Genomic DNA, 23,680 nt, shown 5'->3' with positions numbered 1-23,680 from the left:
CTAAGAGAAACAATAAGTAAAGGCTGTGGATAAGTAGGGGATGAGCTGAAGACAGACTGGCAGCTATGTTATATAAGAGGGAAAGCAAGATTTGTAGCACAAGATAGAAACAATGCCAAATGGAGGGGAAATAATTACAGAGGCTGTTTGCGAGATGTAAAATATAATTGGGCAGACACCTAACAGGGTTAGAGGTGGAAAAAGAGGGGCAACCGTGATACTAGGTTGGTGATGTGCTTTTGGCCTTAATGCTGGCTGAAACTGGTACAAGCAGATACAAACATGCAGTTAAATGCAGGCATTTCTGAGACTGTTGTCTGGGTGGTGGATTCAAGCTGGCTGAGCTATTGGTGCAGACGGAATAGGTTATGTTGGCTTTGGAGTCAGAGACTGCTTACTAAAAGAGAAAATAAGACAGTGGAATTAGGTTATGGAAAAAGTAGGAGAGCTGCATAGCTTGGAGGCTTGGTAGGTGAGGTATCTGAAAGGGAAGGACAGAGAGTTGGAGAAGGGAGAATAGCAGCAGAAAGTATAGAGAGATGAAGAAAAATAGGAGTAGAGAGGAAGGAGGCCACAGAACGGGGACGGCAAAGAGGAAGAGAGAGAGAACTGATTCCAGTAGGTGACCACAGAGATTCAAATAAAACACAGAGAATGTAGTTCCAGAACACCAGATACAGACAGGGCATTTATCAGCAGTTAAGGCAGGAAATATAGCTACTAATCCAACTAATTAACAACAAAATACAAACAAATGTGAACTACAAGTACAAAAAATAAAGTGGCTTGTTAAACTTCAGTTGTTAAATAGAAATTGAAATGATATTTATAAAGCATTTCAAAAGTGAAATACATATTTCTATCATGATCATAAAACAATATGCCTTAGATGCACTTTCACATCTTTTACACTATAATTCAGAAATTAATTCTGCAAAGTCTCCAAATGTAAATTTCCTATACATTCAGTATGTAAGACATCAGAATCCGAGCTGCAGCTGTATGCAAATGGATGCAGAGGAAGAGGTGCCTCCATCAGAAAATAAATGATTATGCCTCTCCACAGGCAGCTAAGACAAGACTCCTTCTCAAGTGTTCTGTGCTGTTGGTCGGACCTAATCTTTGCAAGGATGCATTTAAGAAATCTAAATTATTTTATTTGAAAATGCATTTACTGAATGCAGTCTTGGTTAAAAAAATGATTGAAACTGCATTTAATGAATGTGCTTTGCTGTGGGGGTGACTTTCCCCAAGGCCCCTGCCAGAAGCTGTGCCTCTGGCACCTTCGTTGGCATTATACTCAGATGTAAGGTCAGTGCATCTCACCAGTAAGGGCAAATCCCCCTTGCAGTAACCTTTTTGGGGAATCATCATTTATGATGAACTGAATTTAAATGTCCATTCATACTGCAAACTATTGCAAAATTAACCTTCTTGGCATTTCACAGGAACTAAAAATGCTATATGGTCAGCAAAAATAAAAACTGCATATTGGAAACTACCATTGCATTATATGTAATGTTGAGGGAGAGAGTAGAAACATTTTAGTAACTCAAAAGAATTTAGAAAGTCCAAGCTGGTACCCTTTTGCAAAAAAAGAACAATGAGAACAAGAGGGGCACAATCCGAGGCTGCAAGGTGAATGGCTCAAGGGAGGTATTAGAAAGCATTATTTTATAGAAAGGGTGGTGCATGAATATGATTAGAATAGCATTCTTGAAGTAGCAGTATGATCCACACAGCAATATAGTTTAGTATGGAGGCATGTATTTTATATTTTTTAAATCTGCTGGAGGAATAAAATATTAGGTAAGTTGGATCTGCACTGTATTAAAAAGCTAAAGGAAATGAGCAGGCTCCGTTACCTGCAGTCAGAATTAATTTTCATATTGTATGGAGGTGAACACTTTCTGTTCAGGTGTCAGTCCCAGCTCAGTAAGGTATGTCCTTGGTTTGTCACAAAACTCATTAACCCCTTCAGCAGTTCATTAATAAAGCAGGAGTGTGTCACTTCACTGTAAAACTGCTAATAAAAATCTTCATCCAAACACTATAGAGATTAATAAAGCATCAAATGCAAGATGCTAGGAATAAGATTTTCCTGCTTTTTCATATCTTATAGTATAGTAAACTATGTGCATCTTTGGCAGTAACAACAAAGCCATTGTTCACCAAGTTTGTAGGTGGAAGATGATGTAAAAAAAACAAATATATGTACCACTAATCTACAAAAATAATGGCTTCACAAACAAAAGTGAGACATTTTCTTTAGTGGAATTAAATAGAACAATCCTTCCCCACCTAACCATCTGTCTTTCCACATATTCATTATGTAGAATATTTATTTATTTGTATTATCAAAATGATCAACAGACCCTGACTACCTCTCCCGCATGCATAGCTTTTCACACCCAGGGTAAGTAACTATTTGCAGGTTTATAATTTCAAGAGATAAGTGAGTGATGAAAATTATGAGATGATATTAGTGAGAGCAACACATTTACAGAATTTAATTTACTTTGACTGAATTTCTGTTTTTGAGATGATTAAACATTTGATCTCATAAATGCGATGCCATACATGTTCTTAATAACAAATGTAAATGAAGTTAGGATTCTCCTGTGTGCTGCAGCTGTCACTCAAAAATGTTATCTACAGAAGTCTTTCAGCTGCTCAAAATGCAGGATATCCATGATCTGCATTTATTAAGTAAGTTTAAGGACAGCTTTAGGAGTCTAGATGCTGCAACTATTTCCAGGCTGTGTAGCACACTGATTCAATTTCTCTGGCCTCAGGCTGATCACATGTGAGTTTACTAAAAGCGCATGAATAATAAAGCATTAAGTGCATTCAGGTGATAGAAGTTATGTTTGTTTTGTCGAACGCAGCAATGGTGGAGCTGGATGGTGATGACATCAGAATCTCCTCACGCGGAAAACTGGCCGAGAGAGACATTGTCCAGGTAAGGCTTCATATAGCAATTATTTTATTTATTTTCTTTAAAACAAATGTCCCTCCTCTGCAGTACATTGACTTTATTATGATCAGTCACTTACAGAGATGGCATTAAACTCCAAGAACTGCTAGTTATTGACAGTCATTAATGATCATTATTGCATCCCCTTGTCTGAAGATGTTCATCAAATGGATTGTGCTGTTGGTATTTCAGCTTCTTATCAAAGAAATCATACTGTGATTTTTTTTAATTAGAAGTTCCATAACAAAAATAAAAGGACTCCCAGAAGTAATCAGTATTACCACACTTAGTTTTTCAAGTATCACAATTTTTTTTTCATTGAGTTATGTTCTCATTCTAGAAGTCTGCGTACAAGCTAAGCACAGGATATACCAGTATCCTCTCAGGAATGCACTCTTTAATTCCGCTACTACAAATTCTGCTTGTCATAGTTTCATAGGTGTTTACTAGGCTAATGACCACAAACACCTTTTAAACCTAGCCATGCACCCCAAATCTCTGACAAGTTTTGGTGCCCCTGATAAGTGTAAGCATGTGCTTGGGAGATGAACCATTTACAGGCTGCCTGTGTCCACTAGAGACATAGGTGCTAAACCAGGGATGAATTTCCTGTTCCCCATCCAATTTTCCAAGTTGCACTACAATTGAATTAGGGAGAAACTCTGCTCCACTTGGATGGGGAGCCTGTTTCAAATACGGGGTAGTCTCTGGGATACATATATGTGTCTCCAGCAGGTCCTATTTATATCACAGGCAAGGTTTAAGTCTTTAAAATGAGTAATTCTGGTGCCGTTTGTTTTGTCAATATGCAGGAGGTCCATCAGTGTGGAGTCTGACAATGCCTTGTATGCCAGGCATACATCTTCCCTTAACAGTTTGTAGGAAACAGAATGCAAGGATAGCTCCTTGAGGTGGTCTACATGGGACATTTTACTTTACACCCTGTATTCTTTTAATGAGGAACCTCTATGGACATTCCAGTTGTTGGATATGCCTGGTTAGGTACATATCTAAGTGGATATTGTACTCAACGATAGGTCTGATGAATGCTGAATACAGTGGAACAATGACTTCCTTGGAGTTAGATGCTATACCTTTGTTTATAAGTTGCACAACCTAGAATGATTTCCTCACCACTGTAGACATGTGATGGTCAAAGCCTAGATTACTGTCTCTATGTGTTACAAAGTCCCTGACTACTGGGTCAACTCTTAGAGGTATGTTGTCAGCATAATAGTTAACAGGGTGGATGAATCCCGAAGGATGCTGCTATGCATTTCCTGGCATTTAGTTTTAGTCCATGGCTGTGCCACCAGTAGTTTCTGTGTCAGCCTCTCCTGGACAACATTTGTGTCAGTGTGAGATTCAGTGACAGGTCCTAATTTGCAACCATCTGCAAATTTAGTCAGTCAGAGGCGATTAACATTGACCTTGACTTTAGAGAAGTAAATGCTAAAAAGGAGCGGTCCTATGGACAGATCCATGAGGGGTTCTGCTTGTGACTGGCCACTTTTTAGAGGTGGACTCCCCAATTCTGACTTCCTGGGTCCTGCCTGTGAGCACCTGGTTATCCACTGGGTGACATAAAGGTTGAGTGTCAGGGTAGGCAGTGTGAACCATTTTGCCCTCATCCATTGCTTTGGTGACCTTCTCAAAGAAGTCCACCAGGTTCAGTAAGCATGACCTGCCCTTGAAGCTAAATTGGGTCAGGTTCGGTGTCTGGAGACTTCCTATGTCATTATTGATCATTTCCATGATAATTCTTTCCATGGCTTTGCATATAAAGCTAGTGAGGCTTATGGTTCTATAGTTTCCAGGGTCTGTAGATGGCCCACCTTTGTGCAGAGGGATGACTGTTGCCTTTCTCCATTCATGAGGCAGAAAGCTTGTTTGGAGGCTACAGTTAAATAACAATTCCAGAGAACCTGATAGGTCATGTTTCATGCTATTTAGAAGGCATCCTGGGATACAGTCTGGACCCATTGATGCAGTGTTCTTGGCCTTAGAGAGAGCATTAAGAACCAGATTCCTAGTAATAGCAGGGAGAGGTATACTTGATGGTATTACCTGAGGGAAGGTTGATGGGGAGAGAAGGGTAAAGTTGTAGCTTTGTTTGTAGGCCAGTAGGTTTGCTATATCTTCTGGCTTGGTATAGGTGGCTCCATTTACAATGGGCTCTACACACAACTGTGTACTGCCTTTGAGGTTGTGAACATAGCTAAAGAGTGCTTTGTGATTGTCCTTGGCCTGGGAGGGAAATTTATCTCAAATTTGGTTTAGTAGATTTATTTGTCCTCTGAGTTGTTTGTTTAGTTTGATGAGAGTGCGTTTATCCTGCTGGGTGCTGCACCTCCTAATTTTTGCCATGATTTTCTTCCTTCTGTTATACAACCTATTGAATTTGTGATTCCAGCAGGGTGGCTTGTTTTGTGCATTACTTCTTTACTTCTTCCTGGTGGATACAGCTGCCTCTGCACATATTAACATACTTGTATAGGGTTTCTGTGAACAGTTCTGCATAGGCAGCAGTGTTCTCAGTGATTATGTGGACTTGAAATTTTGCCAGGTTATCACTTAATAGTAGGAAGTTAACCTTAGAGTAGTTCCTGACTATTCCAGGGTTTGCTGAGATTCCAGGTTTTATTTTTATTTAAAAGGAGACCATTTTATGTTCTGACCTTACCAGAGACGTGTATTCATACTTCTAAACCTCTTAGAGTAATAAATCTGGACAAAGGCCCAACAATAGGGACAATTTTAAATATTGTTTTTACAAACTTAGAAAGTTTATAGAATAATAGGTTTTACATTAGCGTGAATTTTCTGAAGGGTTTGAAGTCTGAAACTCAAGTGTCTGTTATTTTCTGACTTCATTCTTTAATGATTTACCAATGATTTGCTAGAAAACCACAATTTTACTAAAAATGGACCAAAAATATGAGGCAAAAATCTGGTCATTATGTGAAAATCTGTACAGTTGAGAGGTATGGGTGTACTGACAATCTGGTCAAAGGAGTTTCTGTTTATAAAATCCAGGAATCTCTTTCCTGTATGTTTCGTGTCATATAGGATTTCCACTTAATAGTGGGGTAATTAGTTGCCCATGAATATGGTATTGGGTTGGCTGGTGAGTGTTCCCAATAAGTTTAAATACAAGGTATAGGTTTTATGGGTCATAGAGGGGACCTATAGCTTACATGGTTTAAGGTGATTTGAACATGGAGAAGCTCAAGTGCTTTGTCCTGTTTGACCAGCCTTGAGGTATTTTTATTTTTGATGTAAATCGAGACACTTCCACCTTTATTCCCTGTCTGCATAGTAGCTGGTCTAAACATGTGTAAGGCATTATAACTGTGCACTGTCAGTGTGCTCTGCGTGGCTTTAAACCATGTGTCAGTGACCACACAAACGTAAGCATTCTCTAGGGTGAAGAGAGCTTCTAGGCAGTGGAGTTTTTTGTTTAGACTCCTAGCATTGAGTAACACCTTTTAGATTTTCTTGGTTTTGATTCGGTATGTCAAAGTACTTTCAGTTTGGCATTGCCTAAAAAGTCACTATGGGGAGGACAGTGTTTTAGATAACTGAAAGCCTAGGGGGAAGAGGTGCAGACCATCCTTGGCAAAGCAGTGTGGTCTGACTATGGGGAGGGCAGTGTTTTAGATAACTGAAAGCCTAGGGGGAGAGGTGCAGACCATCCTTGGCAAAGCAGCATGGTCTGACTATGGGGAGGACAGTGTTTTAGATAACTGAAAGCCTAGGGGGGAGAGGTGCAGACCATCCTTGGCAAAGCAACATGGTCTGTTGATCATCTCCTTCCATGCTGACCAATACTGCCCCCCCTTAGGATGACACCAGAAACTAACTCAATTATGAAAGCCAGTCATCTTAGTGGTCAGACTCGGATCACAAACCCATGAGATACCCCTCAAGGCAAGGAAAGTCTCTTTGTAGAAACGTAGCACTATCAGAATTTGGGTCCACTTTCACTGTGACACCTAGCTTATCTTTTTGCAATGAGATCTCCATGAGGCCTCAGTATTGGACTGATAGGAAAAGTCACCTTTATTCTTTTGCTATTCCAGGAGGTCAGACAATTAATATTGACGACAGCCTTCTGCCTTTAAACTAGACACCCTCATGTGTGCACACACCCGCTATAGTGTTGATTGCAAGGATTCTCATCCTCACTATGGAGGTTCTTGTCATACAAGACTCTGACCTGCAGATTCCTATGGGGGTTAGAGATGTAACTTTGGTCTTCATTCCTCTGCAGGGGTATTTCTTATTACCCTCTTCTATTCTCCAAACTAAGTGCCGCTTATCATATGGCAAATCCATCCAACTGTGTCACTGTAGTAGTTTATCCCATTTTAAGTTAATAATCTCTAGTTTTGCACAGAAACTGATTATAGTGTCTGAGAGGAGTGTGTTGAAAGACCTTTCATTACACAGTTGGCATTTCAGATTTGCAGAACAGAAACACTGTCATTTATGAAATAGCACATTTGCATAGCTGGTGCATGACATACATTGTTGCAACCTATTTCTGTTAGTGGTTGATCTAGAAGTTCATGATGTCAGACATTTGTGCATCCCAGATCACTCGTGGAATACAGGGTATCATTAGTCTCACTCGTGGAATAAGGGGTATCTTTAGTCCTGCCATTGTCTGCTGGGAGGATTTTGTTTAAAACTGTTTCTGAACTATTCATTTCTGTCAGAAGTACACTACACTGAGTTTTCAGCAAGCAGTTTCACAGGCTTTCTGGTACGTACAGATTGCTGAGTCGACCTATTCATCTGTGAACCTGATGTCTTTGCTATATAAGGATAGCTGTCACCAGTGTTAGCAAAGCAAAACCACTGTATAGCAAGGAATTCATTTCCAGTCGATACTTAAACATCTCCTGAAAGATAGCTATCAGGTCTGCAAGCTGCTTTTAAAAATAGGAGTTTAACCAGCTCATTTGCATTTTAGACAGCAGCACCAGTGTTAGCCAGGGACAAGATCTGTATATTATGAGCTATGTTGACAGCTTGGCTAGGCAAAACTGAGACATTACTACTGTTTATTCAGCCGTCCAGGCTGCACATGTTTATAGTGCAAGTACATTCCCTAGATGAGGAGGAAGGAATCAGGATTCAAAAGGATTTGTGCAACTCGGGGGAGGACCCAGAATTGTGACCAGATGAATACTCATTACTGAGCATCGAAAATTAAAATAGCAATGAAGGAGACAGACATGGAAAGGTCCTTTTAGGGACTTGTGCAGCATGCGAATGATATTTTAGGGAATTGTGCAGCATGCGTGTTATATTTTAGTGATTCATGCAGCATGCGTGTGATATTTTAGGGACTCGTGCAGCATGTGTGTGATACTGTACGGGCTCGTGCAGCATGCACGTGATATTTTAGGGACTCATGCAGCATGAGTGATATTTTAGGGACTTATGCAGCATGTGTATGATATTGTATGGACTTGTGCAGCATGCATATTATATTTTAGGGACTTGTGCAGCAAGTATGTGATATTTTAGGGACTCATGCAGCATGTGTGTGATATTGTATGGGATCGTGCAACATGTGTGTGATATTGTAGGGACTTGTGCAGCATGTGTGTGATATTGTAGGGACTTGTGCAGCATGTGTGCGATATTTTAGGGACTCGTGCAGCATCTGTGTGATATTGTATGGGCTCGTGCAACATGTGTGTGATATTGTAGGGACTTGTGCAGCATGTGTGTGGTATTTTAGGGACTCATGCAGCATGTGTGTGATATTGTACTGGCTCGTACAGCATGTGTGTGATATTTTAGGGACTTGTGCAGCATGTGTGTGATATTGTAGGGACTTGTGCAGCATGTGTGTGATATTGTAGGGACTTGTGCAGCATGTGTGTGATATTGTAGGGACTTGTGCAGCATGTGTGTGATATTTTAGGGAGTTATACAGCATGCATGTGATATTGTAGTGACTTGTGCAGCATGCGTATGATATTTTAGGGAGTTATACAGCATGCGTATGATATTTTAGGGACTTGTGCAGCATGCGTATGATATTTTAGGGAGTTATACAGCATGTGTGTGATATTGTAGGGACTTTTGCAGCATGTGTATGATATTTTAGGGACTCGTGCAGCATGTGTGTGATATTGTAGGGACTTGTGCAGCATGTGTGTGATATTTTAGGGAGTTACACAGCATGTGTGTGATATTGTAGGGACTTGTGCAGCATGCGTATGATATTTTGGGACTTGTGTAGCATGCATATATTTTTGGGACTTGTGCAACATGCGTATGATATTTTAGGGATTCATGCAACATGTGTGTGATATTTGTTTACTCCTATGCAGCCATCTCACAGTCTACCCATTCATTCTGCACTTCATATATTCTGTAGTTCCATCCATCTGCCAGTTCTATGACTGGACCACCCCATTTATCCCATGTTGATTCTGTATCCTTCCCATCTGTTTTTTGGCACCATTGAACATTCCATGCTCCCTCCAGTACATCAGTCTCAGCTGCTGCCTCCAGCTTACCTCTCTTCCCCCATCCTGCATATCTGTCACAACTTGCATCCTGTTTACCCACCTCACACTCCCACCTGGTTACCTATCCCACTCCACATCCTGCTTGCCTATCCCACAATCCTTCATATCTGTTGCAGACTGCAATCTGCTTACCTTCCCTACTCTATCTATTGTTACCTATCCCACACTTCCTCCTGCTTACATATTCTACACACCCCTCCTGCTTACATATTATCCTACAAACTCCCTTCTGGTCATCTATCCTACACACTCCCTCCTGGTTACCTGTCTCACACTCCCTCCTGGTTTCATGTCCTACACTCCCTAAAAGTTATCTTTTTCACACTCCCTCATGGTTACCTATTTCACATTTCCTCATGTTTACCTGTTTTACACTTCCTTCTGGTTACTTCTCCCACATTCCCTTCTGGTTAACTGTCCTACACTTCTTTCTCTTTACCAGTTGCACACACTCCCCTGATTACTAGTCCCACACAGTGCTCTATTTGTCAGTTCCACACTTTTCTTCCTGCCCAGAGGCATAGCAAGCTGAGATAGCTGCATGTGCTAGTCCCACAAACTTGTGCCCCACCCCCTCAGAAGAGATGGAAAAACAAGGAGTTCTGCTTATTGCAAAAAGCCAATTGGCCTTCTGCAATACTGCAGCCAATCTACCCCCTCAGCTATATAAATGAAGAGGAAAAAAAAAACAAAAACAAAAAAAACAATCAAAAACATCTTTGTATTTCAACTAATCACACCCCACCAAAGCCACATCCCACCGTACTTCAGGTGAAGAGTAAAACAATGTCTTTGGACTACAATGGGAAGCCACTAATCACTCCGCAACAAAGTCATGTCTCCTCCACCCCCAGCACTTCAAGTGAAAAGCAGAAAAAAAAATCTTTGGTTTACTGTAGAACCCATGTGACTTCCAACAGAAATTCAGCCAATCCACAGCCCCTATATCTTCAAGTGAAAAGCCAAAAACAAAATATTTGAACTGAAGTACCTTTCTGTACTTGTATTTCAGTACAGAAAATGCAGAGCTGGCCTCTTGATCTCTCCCCTAACACTTTGCACCTGTGCAATTGCCCCTTTGCCCAACCCTTATTATGCTACTGCTCCTGCCTACCCATCCCACACTCAGTACTCCTTATCCATCCCACACTCAGTCCTGCCTACCCATCCCACACTCAGTGCCCCTTCTCATCCCACATTCAGTCCTGCCTACCCATCCCACACTCAGTACTCCTTATCCATCCCACACTCAGTCCTGCTTATCCATCCCATACTCAGTCCTGCTTATCCATCCCATACTCAGTCCTGCTTATCCATCCCATACTCAGTGCTGCTTATCCATCCCATACTCAGTACTGCTTATCCATCCCACACCTCCTCCTGTTTAGCACAGTCACCCAGTTTCGTCCCAAACTCTGTCCTGCATACAGTTTCCTTTAATCAGCCCACCGTCCATTTTGCTTACCTATCTCATATTCCATACTATGTATCTCACAGTCTGTCATGTTTACCTGTCACTCACTCTCTCATGCTAACCCATCCCACATTCTGTTCTGCTTGTCTGTCTCACAATCCCTCCCACTTATCCATTTCATTCTACCTTCTGTTTACATATGTCTCTCACTCTGTTCTGTGTACTTATCTCACACTCTGTCCTACATACTTCTCTCTCACTGTCCTACTTACTTCTCTCTCACTGTCCTACTTACTTATCTCACACACTATTCTGCGTAAACCCACACTCAATCCTGTGCACCTATCCCACACTCCGTCCCATGTACTTATCTCACACTCTGTCCTGCATACCTATCTCACACTCTGTCCTGCACACCTATCTCACAGTCTGTCCTGCACACCTATCTCACATTCTGTTCTCACACTCTGTCCTGCACACCTATCTCACATTCTGTTCTCACACTCTGTCCTGCACACCTATCTCACATTCTGTTCTCACACTCTGTCCTGCACACCTATCTCACATTCTGTTCTCACACTCTGTCCTGCACACCTATCTCACATTCTGTTCTCACACTCTGTCCTGCACACCTATATCACATTCTGTTCTCACACTCTATCCTGCACACCTATATCACATTCTGTTCTCACACTCTATCCTGCACACCTATCTCACATTCTGTTCTCACACTCTGTCCTGCACACCTATCTCACACTCTGTCCTGCACACCTATCTCACACTCTGTCCTGCACACCTATCTCACATTCTGTTCTCACACTCTGTCCTGCACACCTATCTCACATTCTGTTCTCACACTCTGTCCTGCACACCTATATCACATTCTGTTCTCACACTCTATCCTGCACACCTATCTCACTCTTTCCTGTTTATTCCACACTCCATTCTGCATATGTACCTGCACACCACCCTGCTTTACTATCCCACACTGCCTCCCGCCCTCCTATTCCATGTCATGATTACAAATCTCACTTCCTTTTTTGCTAACCTGTTCCACTCTCCATCCTCCTTAATTTGCTGACAATCCCACCTGCTTACCTGCCCCATACTTTCTCTTGTTACCTGTCCCATATGTCCTCCTACCTTTATCGTATCTTATATTCCCTCCGGCCCATCTGTTCCCTTTTATCCATTCCTCCTGCAACTCATATAGTTTTCCAGCATCCAGTTAGAAGTCAAAGGGTCATAGATGTCTTAAGTTTGATGATGGCTACTAACTAGGTCTTATCATATGCTCTCCTATGGCTAACCAGATACTCCAGCAAAGGCTTGGCCATGGTAACGCTTGGTTACTATCCATGGAGTCACGCTTAATATAAAAAATGTATATTTGTTTAGTAAGCAACATTTCCTTAGTTTCTACTATAGTAAGGACACCCCTTCTTAAAATTGGTGCGGCCTTTAGAGATCTGAGTACTCCTCATTGGCAGCAAACTATGTTTCAGTCACTCTGTTTCACTAATAGTGAAGGTATCATTTTACCTGGTACAGCTAATACCCAAAAGCAAACCATAACTGCTCTGTCTACATTATTTTTATTTATTTTTATTTTATTTGCAGTTGGTTTACCAGGATAGTCCATTGGGCCAATAAGAACCCGTTTTCAATGGAGTCCTGGGGAGAAAAGCTCCAAAACAAAGGTTACAAAGAGATTACAGCAGTTTACAATTTCAATCATTTGTAGGTTAAAGACAAAGCTTTAAAACATTGGTAAACAAAAAAGATTACAGCAGTTTACAATTGTGGTAATTTGTGGGTTCAAGACAGAACAAAGATTAAACATTTACAAAGGAATTTTTTTTTCATTTTGTAGAAAAACTAAGATTTAAGCAGGTATAATAAAAATGTTAAAGGTTACATTTTGTAGAAAAACAAAGCATTGCTACAGTAAATATATAGTTTCTTGAGTGAAATAGTAGAATAAAAGAATTATAAGATGTCATTACAGTTGACTTATTATTTTGTGTCTGGTAATATATGGTAAAGCTGCCCATAGGAAGTGAAGAATAGGCTAGGAGGGGTGGGAGCAGGAGCATTCCCATGAGGATGTTAGATGTGAGTGCAGTGATTTTTTAAAAGCAGGGAGGTTGGTGGTGATATGGATGGAGGGAGGAAGGGAGTTCCATAGGCGTGCCAGGGCAAAGGACAGGAGGTTTTGTCCTGGAGAGTGACGGGGTTTGTACAGTTCTATTAGGTTTTGGTTATTAGACCTTAGGAGTCTTTGTGGCAGGTGCATTTTAAAGGTAGAGCTGAGAGAGGGACAGAGGGAGGGCTGAAAAATTAGTTTATGAGCAAAAGTAAGCTGAGTATAGGAGAGATGGTTGGGAAGCTCTAGCCAGTTAAGTTTGTGGAGAGATACACAGTGATGGGTAGATGATTTGTGGCTAGTTGCAAATTTGGCAATTTTGTTATAACAAGAGGACAGTTTTGTTTTGAGAGAGGATTGTAGGTTTGTTAGCAGAGGGGCACCATAAAGGAGGGAAGGGATGAGAAATGTAGTAGCGAGAGTGAGCTTAGTGGATGTAATGAGGAATCGATTGTGTCGATAGAGCATGCCAAGTTTTTGGTGTTTTTTTTTTATGTTTAGTTGTAGGTGGTTATTGAATTTAAGCTGGTCATCAATCTGGACTCCTAGTAGTTTGGTTTCAGATACCAGTTCAAGAGTTGTGTTATTCTGGCTAGTGATGGAAAATAGTTTTCTATCAATGGTGTTGGTTTTTAAGGGGGTAAATACCATAAGTTTGGTTTTTGATGCATTGAGTGCTAGATGATTGTCCATCATCCACTGTTCTGTGGTAGAGAAGGCGTCTTGAGTCAGTTTTAAGAGAGCAGGGATGGATGTGGCTGAACAGATAATTGTGGAATCATCTGCATATTGAATAAGTTTAGCATGAGGTATTGAGTGGAAGAAATCATTTATAAATATATTGAAAAGGAGAGGACCCAAAATGGAACCTTGGGGGACACCAGCGGGTGTATTAAGGAAAGAGGAGATGGCTTTTTTCCACTTGACAGCTTGTTGCCTGTTGGAGAGAGAGCTGGTGAACCAATTGAGAGAGGAATGGGATAGGTTTAGGTTAGATAGTTTAGTTAGGAGAAGGTTGTGAGAGATAGTATCAAAGGCCTTAGAGAGGTCAAGAAAGAGCGTAGCTACAGTAGAGCCAGAATCTCTGGCTTGATTTACAGTTTCCAGGAAGGAAAGGAGTGCAGTCATGGTGCTGTGGCCGGGTCTGAATCCGTGTTGTGTGGGAGTTAGTAAGTTATTATCTAAGAGATAGGGAAGGAGTTGAAGATGGATACATTTCTCTAGAAGTTTTTATATAGGAGAGAGGATGGCAATGGGACGAAAGTTAGTAATATTGTTATTATTGCCTCCTTTGTGCAGGGGAATGATGAATGCCCTTTTCCAGAGTTTGGGTACAAGCCCTTCTTGGATAGAACGATTGATTAGGATGCTGATGGGGAAGGCAATGGCTTCGGCAGCTATGCTGAGGAAGGATGAGGGAATGCTATCAGGGGCATTGGTGCATGGTTTTAGTTTTTGCAGGAGTTTTCTTATGGTAGAAGTAGGAATGGGTTTTAGGGAGAATGATGGGAGTTGAGAGATTGGAGATGAAGGGGATGACAAGAGGGGGGATGCAGAAGCAGGGGGTGAGGTGTTATTAGAGAAGGATGAGGTTAGTTTGGTAATAGAGTCTATGAAAAAAAGAGTTGAATTGGGTAGCTAGATCTATATCTAGTGCATTTGGGTCTGGGCTTGGGTTATCTGCTGTGCCAGGTTTTAGGAGGGTAGTGATGCCTTTCCAGAATGTTTGAGGATTGGTTTTGTGGTTGTTTTGGAGTAAGGAGAAGTAATTCTGTCGATCTGCTGTGATAAGTTTTTTTACGGAATTGCGGAGTGTTTTGAATTCATTAAGGGTGGTTGGAGTTTTGCATCTTTGGTACTGTGCCCAGGTTTTGTCTCTAAGTCGCATGGCAGTTAGTGTGTTTTTTGTTAGCCAGGGGGCGGTGTTGTTTCGTATTCTTTCGGTTTTTATGGGGGCAAGACTATCCAGTAGTTTAAGGAAAGTTGTATTGAAGTGTGCAACAGCATTGTCCAGGGGTAGTGTTTTTAGGGGGTTCCAATTTATTGATTTTAGGGAGTCTGAGAAGGTTATTGGGTTGAAGTTTTTAAGGTTCCGAGTGCTGATGTAATTATGAGTTACATGTAATGGAGATGGAAGTTGTCTAGTGAAAATGGGAAGGTGGTCACTGAGGGAGTCAGGAAGACTTCCACTATCAGTGTAGTAGTGGGGGTGAGAGACTAATATCCAGTCTAGGGTACTGCCACTGGAGAAGTCTTTAGAGGGCCTGGTAGTGAGGTTGATTAGCTGAGAGTACTTATATAGGTTGATGTTTAGGGGGTGTGTAGGAGAATTAATGGAAGACCAATTGATATTTGTGTCTCCCATGAGAATGGTTTCATTACTGATATTGGTAGAAAGCCAGGATAGGATATCCTCAAGTACAGAGGTATTATCTCCAGGGGGGATGTAAAGTGAGGCTATGCAAATTTGTTTGTGTTTATTTAATTGAAATAGAGCTAGAACTAATTCTGCATTGGAGAAGTGAGGAATGGGTTTGTTGTAGGGAGTAATGGAAAGGGTGGATGAGTAGAGTAGAGCTACCCCACCACCCTTCTTGTGGGCCCTGTCTTTTCTGATGGTAGAGTAGTTTGGTGGCACTATTTCAATATCTTTTATGTGAGGTTTTAACCAGGTTTCAGAAATAGCTAAGATGTCAGGTTTGTTGTTGAGAAGCCAGGCGTGGAGATTGGGGATTTTGTTAACTATGCTTTGGGCATTTAGAGAAGCAAATAGGATGGATTTAGATGTAGGGGAAGTAGTGTTTGGGCCTGGGTTAGGGTGTATATCTCCAGATAGTAGTATGGTTGTTAGGTGTTGGATTATGTTGATGAGATGTTTGGATTGCCTTGTTTGTATATTGTATATTTTCAGGTTTGAGTAGATATTGATGGATAAAGAGGGTTTAGAGAGTTTATAAGTAGAGGATAGTTTGTAGTGAAAAGATAGATGGGTATTAATGGGATATAGTCCAGAGGAGATTGAGACAAATGAGTGTAAGTGAATTGAAGGGAGTGAGCTGGTTGTGTGAAGTAATGGTGTGTGATTTGTGGTGTTGGGCTGGGAAAGGTAGTGGATATATGTAAGGCTCAGAAGTAGTAATAGTTGGATTGAGAATGGCAGAAGTTTTGTAAGCATGTTGAGGCTTAGCTAAAGTAGAATATGTAGTGTTGGGAGAAAGGATTAGAAATATATATTGTGTTGCTAAATATGAAGGGAGGTGTGAGGAGGTGGATTATAGGGGTGTAGAAGATGGTGATGAAAGGGGAGAGGTATTATAGATAAAGAGGAAGTAGGAGTGGTAGGGAAAGGGGAGGGTGTAATAGGTAGGGAGGAAGTAGGAGTGGTTAGGTGAGTATAAGTGTAGATGCACTGGGGGTGGGTGGAATTTGGGGGTAGGGTAGGGGAGTGGAGTGAGCCCGCGGGGCGAACAGAGCGGGTTGGAACAATCCAAGATAGAGGATCAGAGAAAAAAGTATCAGCAACAGGAGTCAATAAAGAAGGTAGGTGGGTAGGTAGGTATTGTATGCTATATGGGAACACAGAAATGAGGTTAACAAGGTGTGAAATAAAGAGTTTGAGATATAGCAAGGAGAGAGTGGATGTAAAAAAAAAAAGGTAGGGAGTATGTATATTTGTTAAAATAAATGGAAAGTATAGCCAGCATTGGGTGCAAAAGCCACTAAAGAACTAGTTTCTTTCTAGGTATGTAGTGATAGGGTGCTGCCACCTAGTGGTAGTAGAAAGTGGTAATAAAGGATAAAGGTAAGAAGCGATATAAAGGCCTTAGGTGGAACTAAGTGGTTAAAAGGATATAGTGATAGGAGGGGGGGCTGTAGTGAATGGTCCGTGGTAGGCTGCTTTAAGGAACGCACTCTCAGTAGGGCATACAAGCACAAAAATGGGTAATAATAGTAGCTAAACAATGAGTACAGAGGTAATTTCTTTGGCTGCATACATTCATACACAGTGTGATATAGGGAGTCCTTGCAGTATGTTGCTTAGTAGTAGGCCAGGGCTAGCAGGCAAACATTCAGGGAGTTCTTCTGGGTTAAAACAGTTGATCTTCCTTTTGAGTATATAGGCAGGGAGGGAGTGCCCAGGGTAGAATAATTCATACACAGTGTGATATAGGGAGTCCTTGCAGTATGTTGCTTAGTAGTAGGCCATCTCTCATCATATCAGTCACTCAATACAGTGCTCCCTCCTGGTACAGCTAATACACAAAAGCAAACCATAACTGCTCTGTCTACATCTCTCATCAGATCAGTCACTCAACACAGTAGTGCTCCCTCCTGGTACAGCTAATACACAAAAGCAAACCATAACTGCTCTGTCTACATCTCTCATCATATCAGTCACTCAACACACTGCTCCCTCCTGGTACAGCTAATACCCAAGAGTAAACCATAACTGCTCTCTCTACATCTCTCATCAGATCAGTGATTGAATACAATGCTCCCTTTGGCATGTTCCTCTCCAAACATCTTGCCTAATTAGAAATCCCCCAATAATTCCCAACAAACAAAATTACTGAATTAAACTGTCTAAGCTACCCTGTCATGCAGGCACCATTGTGGTGATGGTGGTGGTGGGGGGGGGGGCTGTGGTTTAGATGTTGCTGCACTGAAGACCATGACCTGCCTGATGTTAAAACTGGTCTTAATGGTTGATACTTTCTTGTTTTATTTGGCATATAGAAGAGTCCTATCCCATAAGTAAGTGATAAGATTGGTCAGATATCTGTCATGTTAGCAGGTCCTAGTTACATGTCAGAAGGCTTTAAGCTCCTTGGTGTGATGCCTGCAGTCTTGCACAGGTGAATGAGACCAAAGAGAGAATGTCACTTGGCTGCAGTAGAGGTATATTCACATCCAAAGCAGCATGCTAGTGTGTCTCATGGCAAACAATAAGATTTTTGTCTTAATTACATGTACTGCTGCTGTTTGCAGTATCATGACCCTGTTTGTATCCTTAGTAGAGGTGTTGTTATTCATGGTATCAAGATATTTATGCCTGGTCCTTAGTAATGCCGCAGTATTTATAGACACATTACTAATGGCCCACATTTGTTATGTTAGTAAAGTACAGCTATTTGTAGAATCATGTCCTTTCCAATTAGCCCTCTGAAATGTTGCTATTTATGATAGTCTGTATGGCCTGTAAAGTGGCAGTGATATTTGTGGCATTATAATGTCACCATTTTTGGCCTTCATAATGGCGCTATCATTTGTGTCATCACGGTACTATCATTAATCATCTCAGTGATGGTATTGCCATTTCTGACATTATGACACAGTCATTTTCATGTTAGTAGTAGTGTATTTATGATATCACAATCCTGTCATCATATCGGAGATGACAGAGTCCAGTATAGCTTTAATAACTGTAAGGTACTTGTTGCACAATGGCATTTCTTACACTATAAGTAGTGGCCCTGTAATTTGTAGGCTTGGCAATGATGCATTCATGGTCAAATGACACGGTCATCTATAACTTCAAAAATGGTTCTGTCATTTATTGGCATCATGGGCTTAAATAATCATATTATCTTTTTTCAGAATCCTGGAAGAGTTATTTATGGGCTCAGTAATGGTGAAGATCCCAGAAGGATTTGAGGCCTATCATTATTTAGGTTTCATACCCCTATATCATTTTCGCCATTTATGATGATATGGCATGCGTTTAATGGCTGTACTAATAACTGTCGTAATGGCACCATGTGGCCTCAGAATTCATTTAATAGTTTGTGGCATGATGATCAGTCATTATAAGGCATTGTCACTTAGTGACTCAGGGTTGGTAATGTCATTGCAGAACAGTCTTTTATAGTGTTTCAAACAATAGTGCGCATGGTGTCACGGTGCTCTCATTTATACCCGTATTTGTAGTGCCATTTATGACAACTTTGAAATTAGACAAAATATTGTTGTCATATAAAGCCTTAGTAATACTTTAAGTTTTAGCATAGCTAATAGTAATTTTATTTATGGCACTATCATGGTGCCATTATTAATGTCCCTAGTATAAACGCTGTAATTTATGGCTTTATGACACAGTCATTTATAGCCTTGTTAATGGTGATGTCATTTATGACATCATACCGTGTCAGTAAATACCTTTCTGACAATATTCCTATTGCAGCACATTCATTCTCTACTTCATTGCTGGCACTAATATTGAAGGCATAATCATTTGTGACCTCACTAGTACAGATGATTGTGTCACAGTGTCATTGTCTCCAGCTTTATTAGTTATACTGTTATTTAATGTCTCATTAATTGTGTACGACCTCGCCTCACTGTCGCCTCTAAAGGGCTGGTGTCATTCTTGAAGTCATGCTACAGTTATTTTAGCTTTAATGAGACTTTATTTTTGTTGTAATTGTAGAGACTGATTTCTGACCTAGGTAATAATACTTTCACTTTTGGTTTCACTGCTTGCCAGTTATAGAGTAAATAATTGCAGGATAAATTATGAAATCATGATGTTTTATGGACTTAGAAAATTGCACTGTCATTTATAGCAACACACAAAATAATTTATAGGTAAAGTAAAGGAGTGCAGTGCATAATACCATAGTATAGTCACTTATAAAAGCCCTGTATTATCTCAGCAGTGAACAGTGATACTATCATTTTGTTGTCATTATGTAGTATATGTGTTGTAATTTACATTATCATAGTGTTAGCTAGTATGAGCCCTTGTGGAAGTGTCAGTTATGATACCAAGGGTGTCATGTTTATGAGGATAAAGAAAAAAACCTAAATAACAGAAAATATTATAAATAAAAAAAACTACAATGTCAACAACAACAAAAAAAGCTCTGCAGGGGGTAAGCCCCATACTCCCCCATCCTTTTGTGGGTAAGGAGGAAATTCCTTACTGTCACACTGATCTTGCTACACTAAACATATCTTTTTGATGAAACATGGGAGTTAGTATAAGTGGTTTGGCTGTCCCTGTTTTAGTGCAATAGGGTACACAGTTTAGCAAGTACCCCACTGTCATTTGTGGCCTCAGTAATGGTACTGCATTTGTGGTATTGTCACTTATGGCATCAGTGATAACACTGTCATTTACTGTCTCCATAGAGATATCATACGTTTGTATGAACCCTCATGACAAGATCATTACTATTTAGTACAATTGGAAGGGTGGCTTAATGGCTAAGGTATTTGCCTTACAAACACAAGGTGCAGGGTTTGAGTCTCACAAGGAATAATTGGCTAGGCTTAAAATGGCTCGCAAGGGCAGTTAGCTTAGTACTACAGATCCTCGTGGTGGCCAGCAGAGTAATCCAGGCTTCAGAAAGCTAAAAAAGCGACTTTACCTGATTTAAGTATATTTTTTGTGGCTTTCCCACTTCAAATTACCTAGCGACTGTATTTCGCCTGCTTTGCTGATATATTGTAATTGTTTTTCTGCATATATATTGTTATTGCACTTGAAATCTCAAATTGTTACTTTTAAATCTGTAATTGTTGCAAATTGTTTCTGTAGGCTACACACTAAAGTGCGATAACCGATTTATAGCATTTATAGTGTCTACTGTTCTGTTTCTCCTTGTTTTCTGAAAAAAAAAAAAATATATATATCTCTTGTTTTCCCGCCTTACTGAGCTAGAGTAGTCCAGTTTCAGAGCTTGCTGATCCCTGGACTTTGTTTGTAGTTCCTGTTACTGATTCTTTGCCTAATTTGGAAGTAGGAAGTTCCCTTGCTTACCAGTGGGAGTGGGAAGCATTGAGCTGCCTGTTGGTCCAGTTTTGTGAGGTTTCAGCCAGTAACTTGTAGTCTATTGGTCGTTTTGGGCCAATTCCTAGCTTTTTTCAGCCTCCTGATATAAAACACGCTAAACGCGTGTTAGCGCGGAGTTGCCACTGTTGCACACAAGATCAGCGGCAGTTAAACAAGGTTAAACTATTCAGGCTACCTAAATTCCACTCTTCAAATTTTCCCTTAAAACTACCTTCCTCGAACTGTACTGCTGATCTAACCAGCGTATCCTATAACTAAAAAGTTAATCTCTACTTGATTCCCAAGTAGACTATTCTCTATCTGTAAAAGCCTAGCACTTGCTCCTACAGTACTTTCACCTTGATAAAGCACTTTTATTATAGATAGTACTCCACCAACCTAGAACCCACATCCCCCAGAGTCTTTTGTAAGTTGTTTTATCTATTCCTTCTAGCATGTCGAGGGATCAGTTGCTAGTGTCCTCTCCTGCTCAGCTGGTGAACCTGGGAATATTGAGGCAATGTTACAATTGCCTCATGTACACAGACAACCCTCTCCTTCTCCCACAAAACACAAATACATGCGAGAGATGCAACTATACGGCCAAACTGGAGGCTAAGCTCTCTCAACATAGAACTGGCAAGACCAGACAGGAGGAGAAGGAAACCACACACACACTACATACCCAGTCACACATAGTACCATCACAACTTCAAATCACACACATAATCACACAAAGACATACTCGGAGGCTCTGATCAAAAATCTACCAAAACAGCAGAGGCCACCAAAGCAGACACCCAAACAACTACCACCTCAGGACTCAACACATAAACCACACAGTCAGAGTGTCAAACAGTCACAGCCCTTAAGGCCAAACACAATGCCAGACACCCTCGTCATTGGTGACTCCATAGTCAGACACACTGATGTCCCACTCACCAGACTGAGTAAGGAGAAGGTCACAGTAAGCTGCCTGTCAGGCGCTAGAATCCGCCACATAACGCAAGCACTCAGGTCTCTCAACAGCAGGTACAAGTACGACTCAGTCATTGTCCACGCTGGTGTCAACGACCTGAGATGTACCTCCTTGGACTACATGAAAAGAGACATTGAGGAGCTCTCTGATTATGTAGCCCAGGCAGGTATGACCCTGACCTTGAGCAGTATCCTACCCTCACCTAGAATGATGCCACAATACAGTGATAAGATGATCAGCTTTAATAATTGGCTTAAATTCTGGTGTCATTCAAAGGGGATCCAATGTCTGTCTGCCTGGGATGACATGCTGGACAAGCCACGCTGCTTCGCAAGGGACGGCTTGCACCTGTCACCCCTGGGCTTCCGGATATTGGCCCCATAGTGCCTTTTTTAGGCAAGGCTCAAATTCTAAACCTACCACCCTAGAACACCAAAAAGGAAAAAGACTAAGGGTAATGCTGCTCAATGCCAGAAGTCTCAATCTCAAGATGCACGCACTCGAGGCCCTTCTCAATATGGAGAACATCGATGTCTGTGCTGTGACAGAAACCTGGTTCAAGGCTCCTGAGAGCACCCCAGCACTATCAGGTTTTACCTCATATCATGCGTTCCGGCCACAAAATCCGGACAACACCAAGAAAGGAGGGGGGGTGTCCATATTCATAAAGGACACCCACACCTCAAGGTTGGTGGCAACGCACGATGCATCGGAGACCATCCAGGTGCAATTAACCATAGGCAAGACTGCTCTGCAATTTGTAGCATGTTACAGGGCACCCTCTCAAACTCAGGAACCTCACATGGCCTTCCTGAAAACACTGGAGGGATAAATGTATCTCCAAACACCATCATACTAGGTGACTTCAACTACCCTAATATAGACTGGGAACACTACTCAAGCCCAAACACTCTAGCCCAAAGGTTCCTGGAGTTCATAAACTCAAATGCCATGGAACAACTAGTCACCATCCCCACAAGAGGAGAAAACATACTTGATCTCATCATCATGAACATGGGATCACAATGTTCAACACCGGAAGTATACCCCTCACTGGTGACATCAGATCATAAACTAATCTCGCTGGAGGTCCTCATCCCGCCCCCACCTGAAATAAAAAAGACCACAGTGAAAAACTTCTCAAAAGCCGACTTCACACTTCTAAAAACTAGTGTGGTCTCCTTTAAGGCCCCTGAGCCGGTGGTAAACATTACTCAAACCGCTGAATCATTTACAAATGCCTTCTATCAGCACCTACAGGACTGCATGGATCAGGCAATCCCAAACAAAACTAAGACATTCTGTACCAAAGACAAGCATCCAGTCTGGTGGACCCCAGCCATAAACAAGCTCTACAACAAAAGGAGGAAGCTACTACAAGATAGAGCAAAATCCTTGAAAGGTAAGACACCTTTGATCATTATAAGTAAAAAACTAAGAGCTCTCATAAAATCATCCAAGGCAAATTTTGAGAGAAAAATCGCCAAGGACTCAAAAGACAATCATAAGGCCTTCTTTAGCTATGTTAGAAACCTAGGAGGAAACTCCCAGATATGCTCAGAATTAGTTCAAAATGATGTGAAGATTACTGAACCTACGGACATTGCCAACATACTGGCTGACAGGTTCAGTGCAAACTTCTCCCCCCCAAAAGGAGAGATATCTATACCAGAGGATTGTAGCCCCCCAAACATCTCTAAAGCCCAGGTGAAAACTGCTCTCTCCAAGGCAAAAAACACAGCATCCATGGGACCGGATGGTGTCCCCGGCTGTGTGCTCCACGAACTCAATGAGGAATTAAACCCGCAGTTAGGACAGCTGTTTAATCTTAGCCTC

At 41.2% G+C, this 23,680-nt stretch overlaps 1 protein-coding gene across 1 annotated transcript in view; it reads left to right on the top strand.

Annotated features, from left to right (window-relative positions):
- LOC122806230 (copine-8-like) overlaps positions 1–23,680 on the top strand; it is a 4,689,459-nt gene that overhangs the window by 4,653,599 nt on the left and 12,180 nt on the right. Inside the window, exon 20 of the mRNA XM_044076480.1 lies at positions 2,889–2,962. Within this exon, the coding sequence (XP_043932415.1) occupies positions 2,889–2,962 (74 nt within the window). The remainder of the gene's footprint in view (positions 1–2,888; positions 2,963–23,680) is intronic.

Source organism: Protopterus annectens, chromosome 7.part0 (genome assembly GCF_019279795.1).
Source record: "Protopterus annectens isolate FY-2018-M chromosome 7.part0, PAN1.0, whole genome shotgun sequence".
NCBI classification, from domain to species: Eukaryota; Metazoa; Chordata; order Ceratodontiformes; family Protopteridae; genus Protopterus; species Protopterus annectens.
Note: the sequence above shows the minus strand (reverse complement) of the source record. Positions and strands in the feature narration are given on the sequence as shown.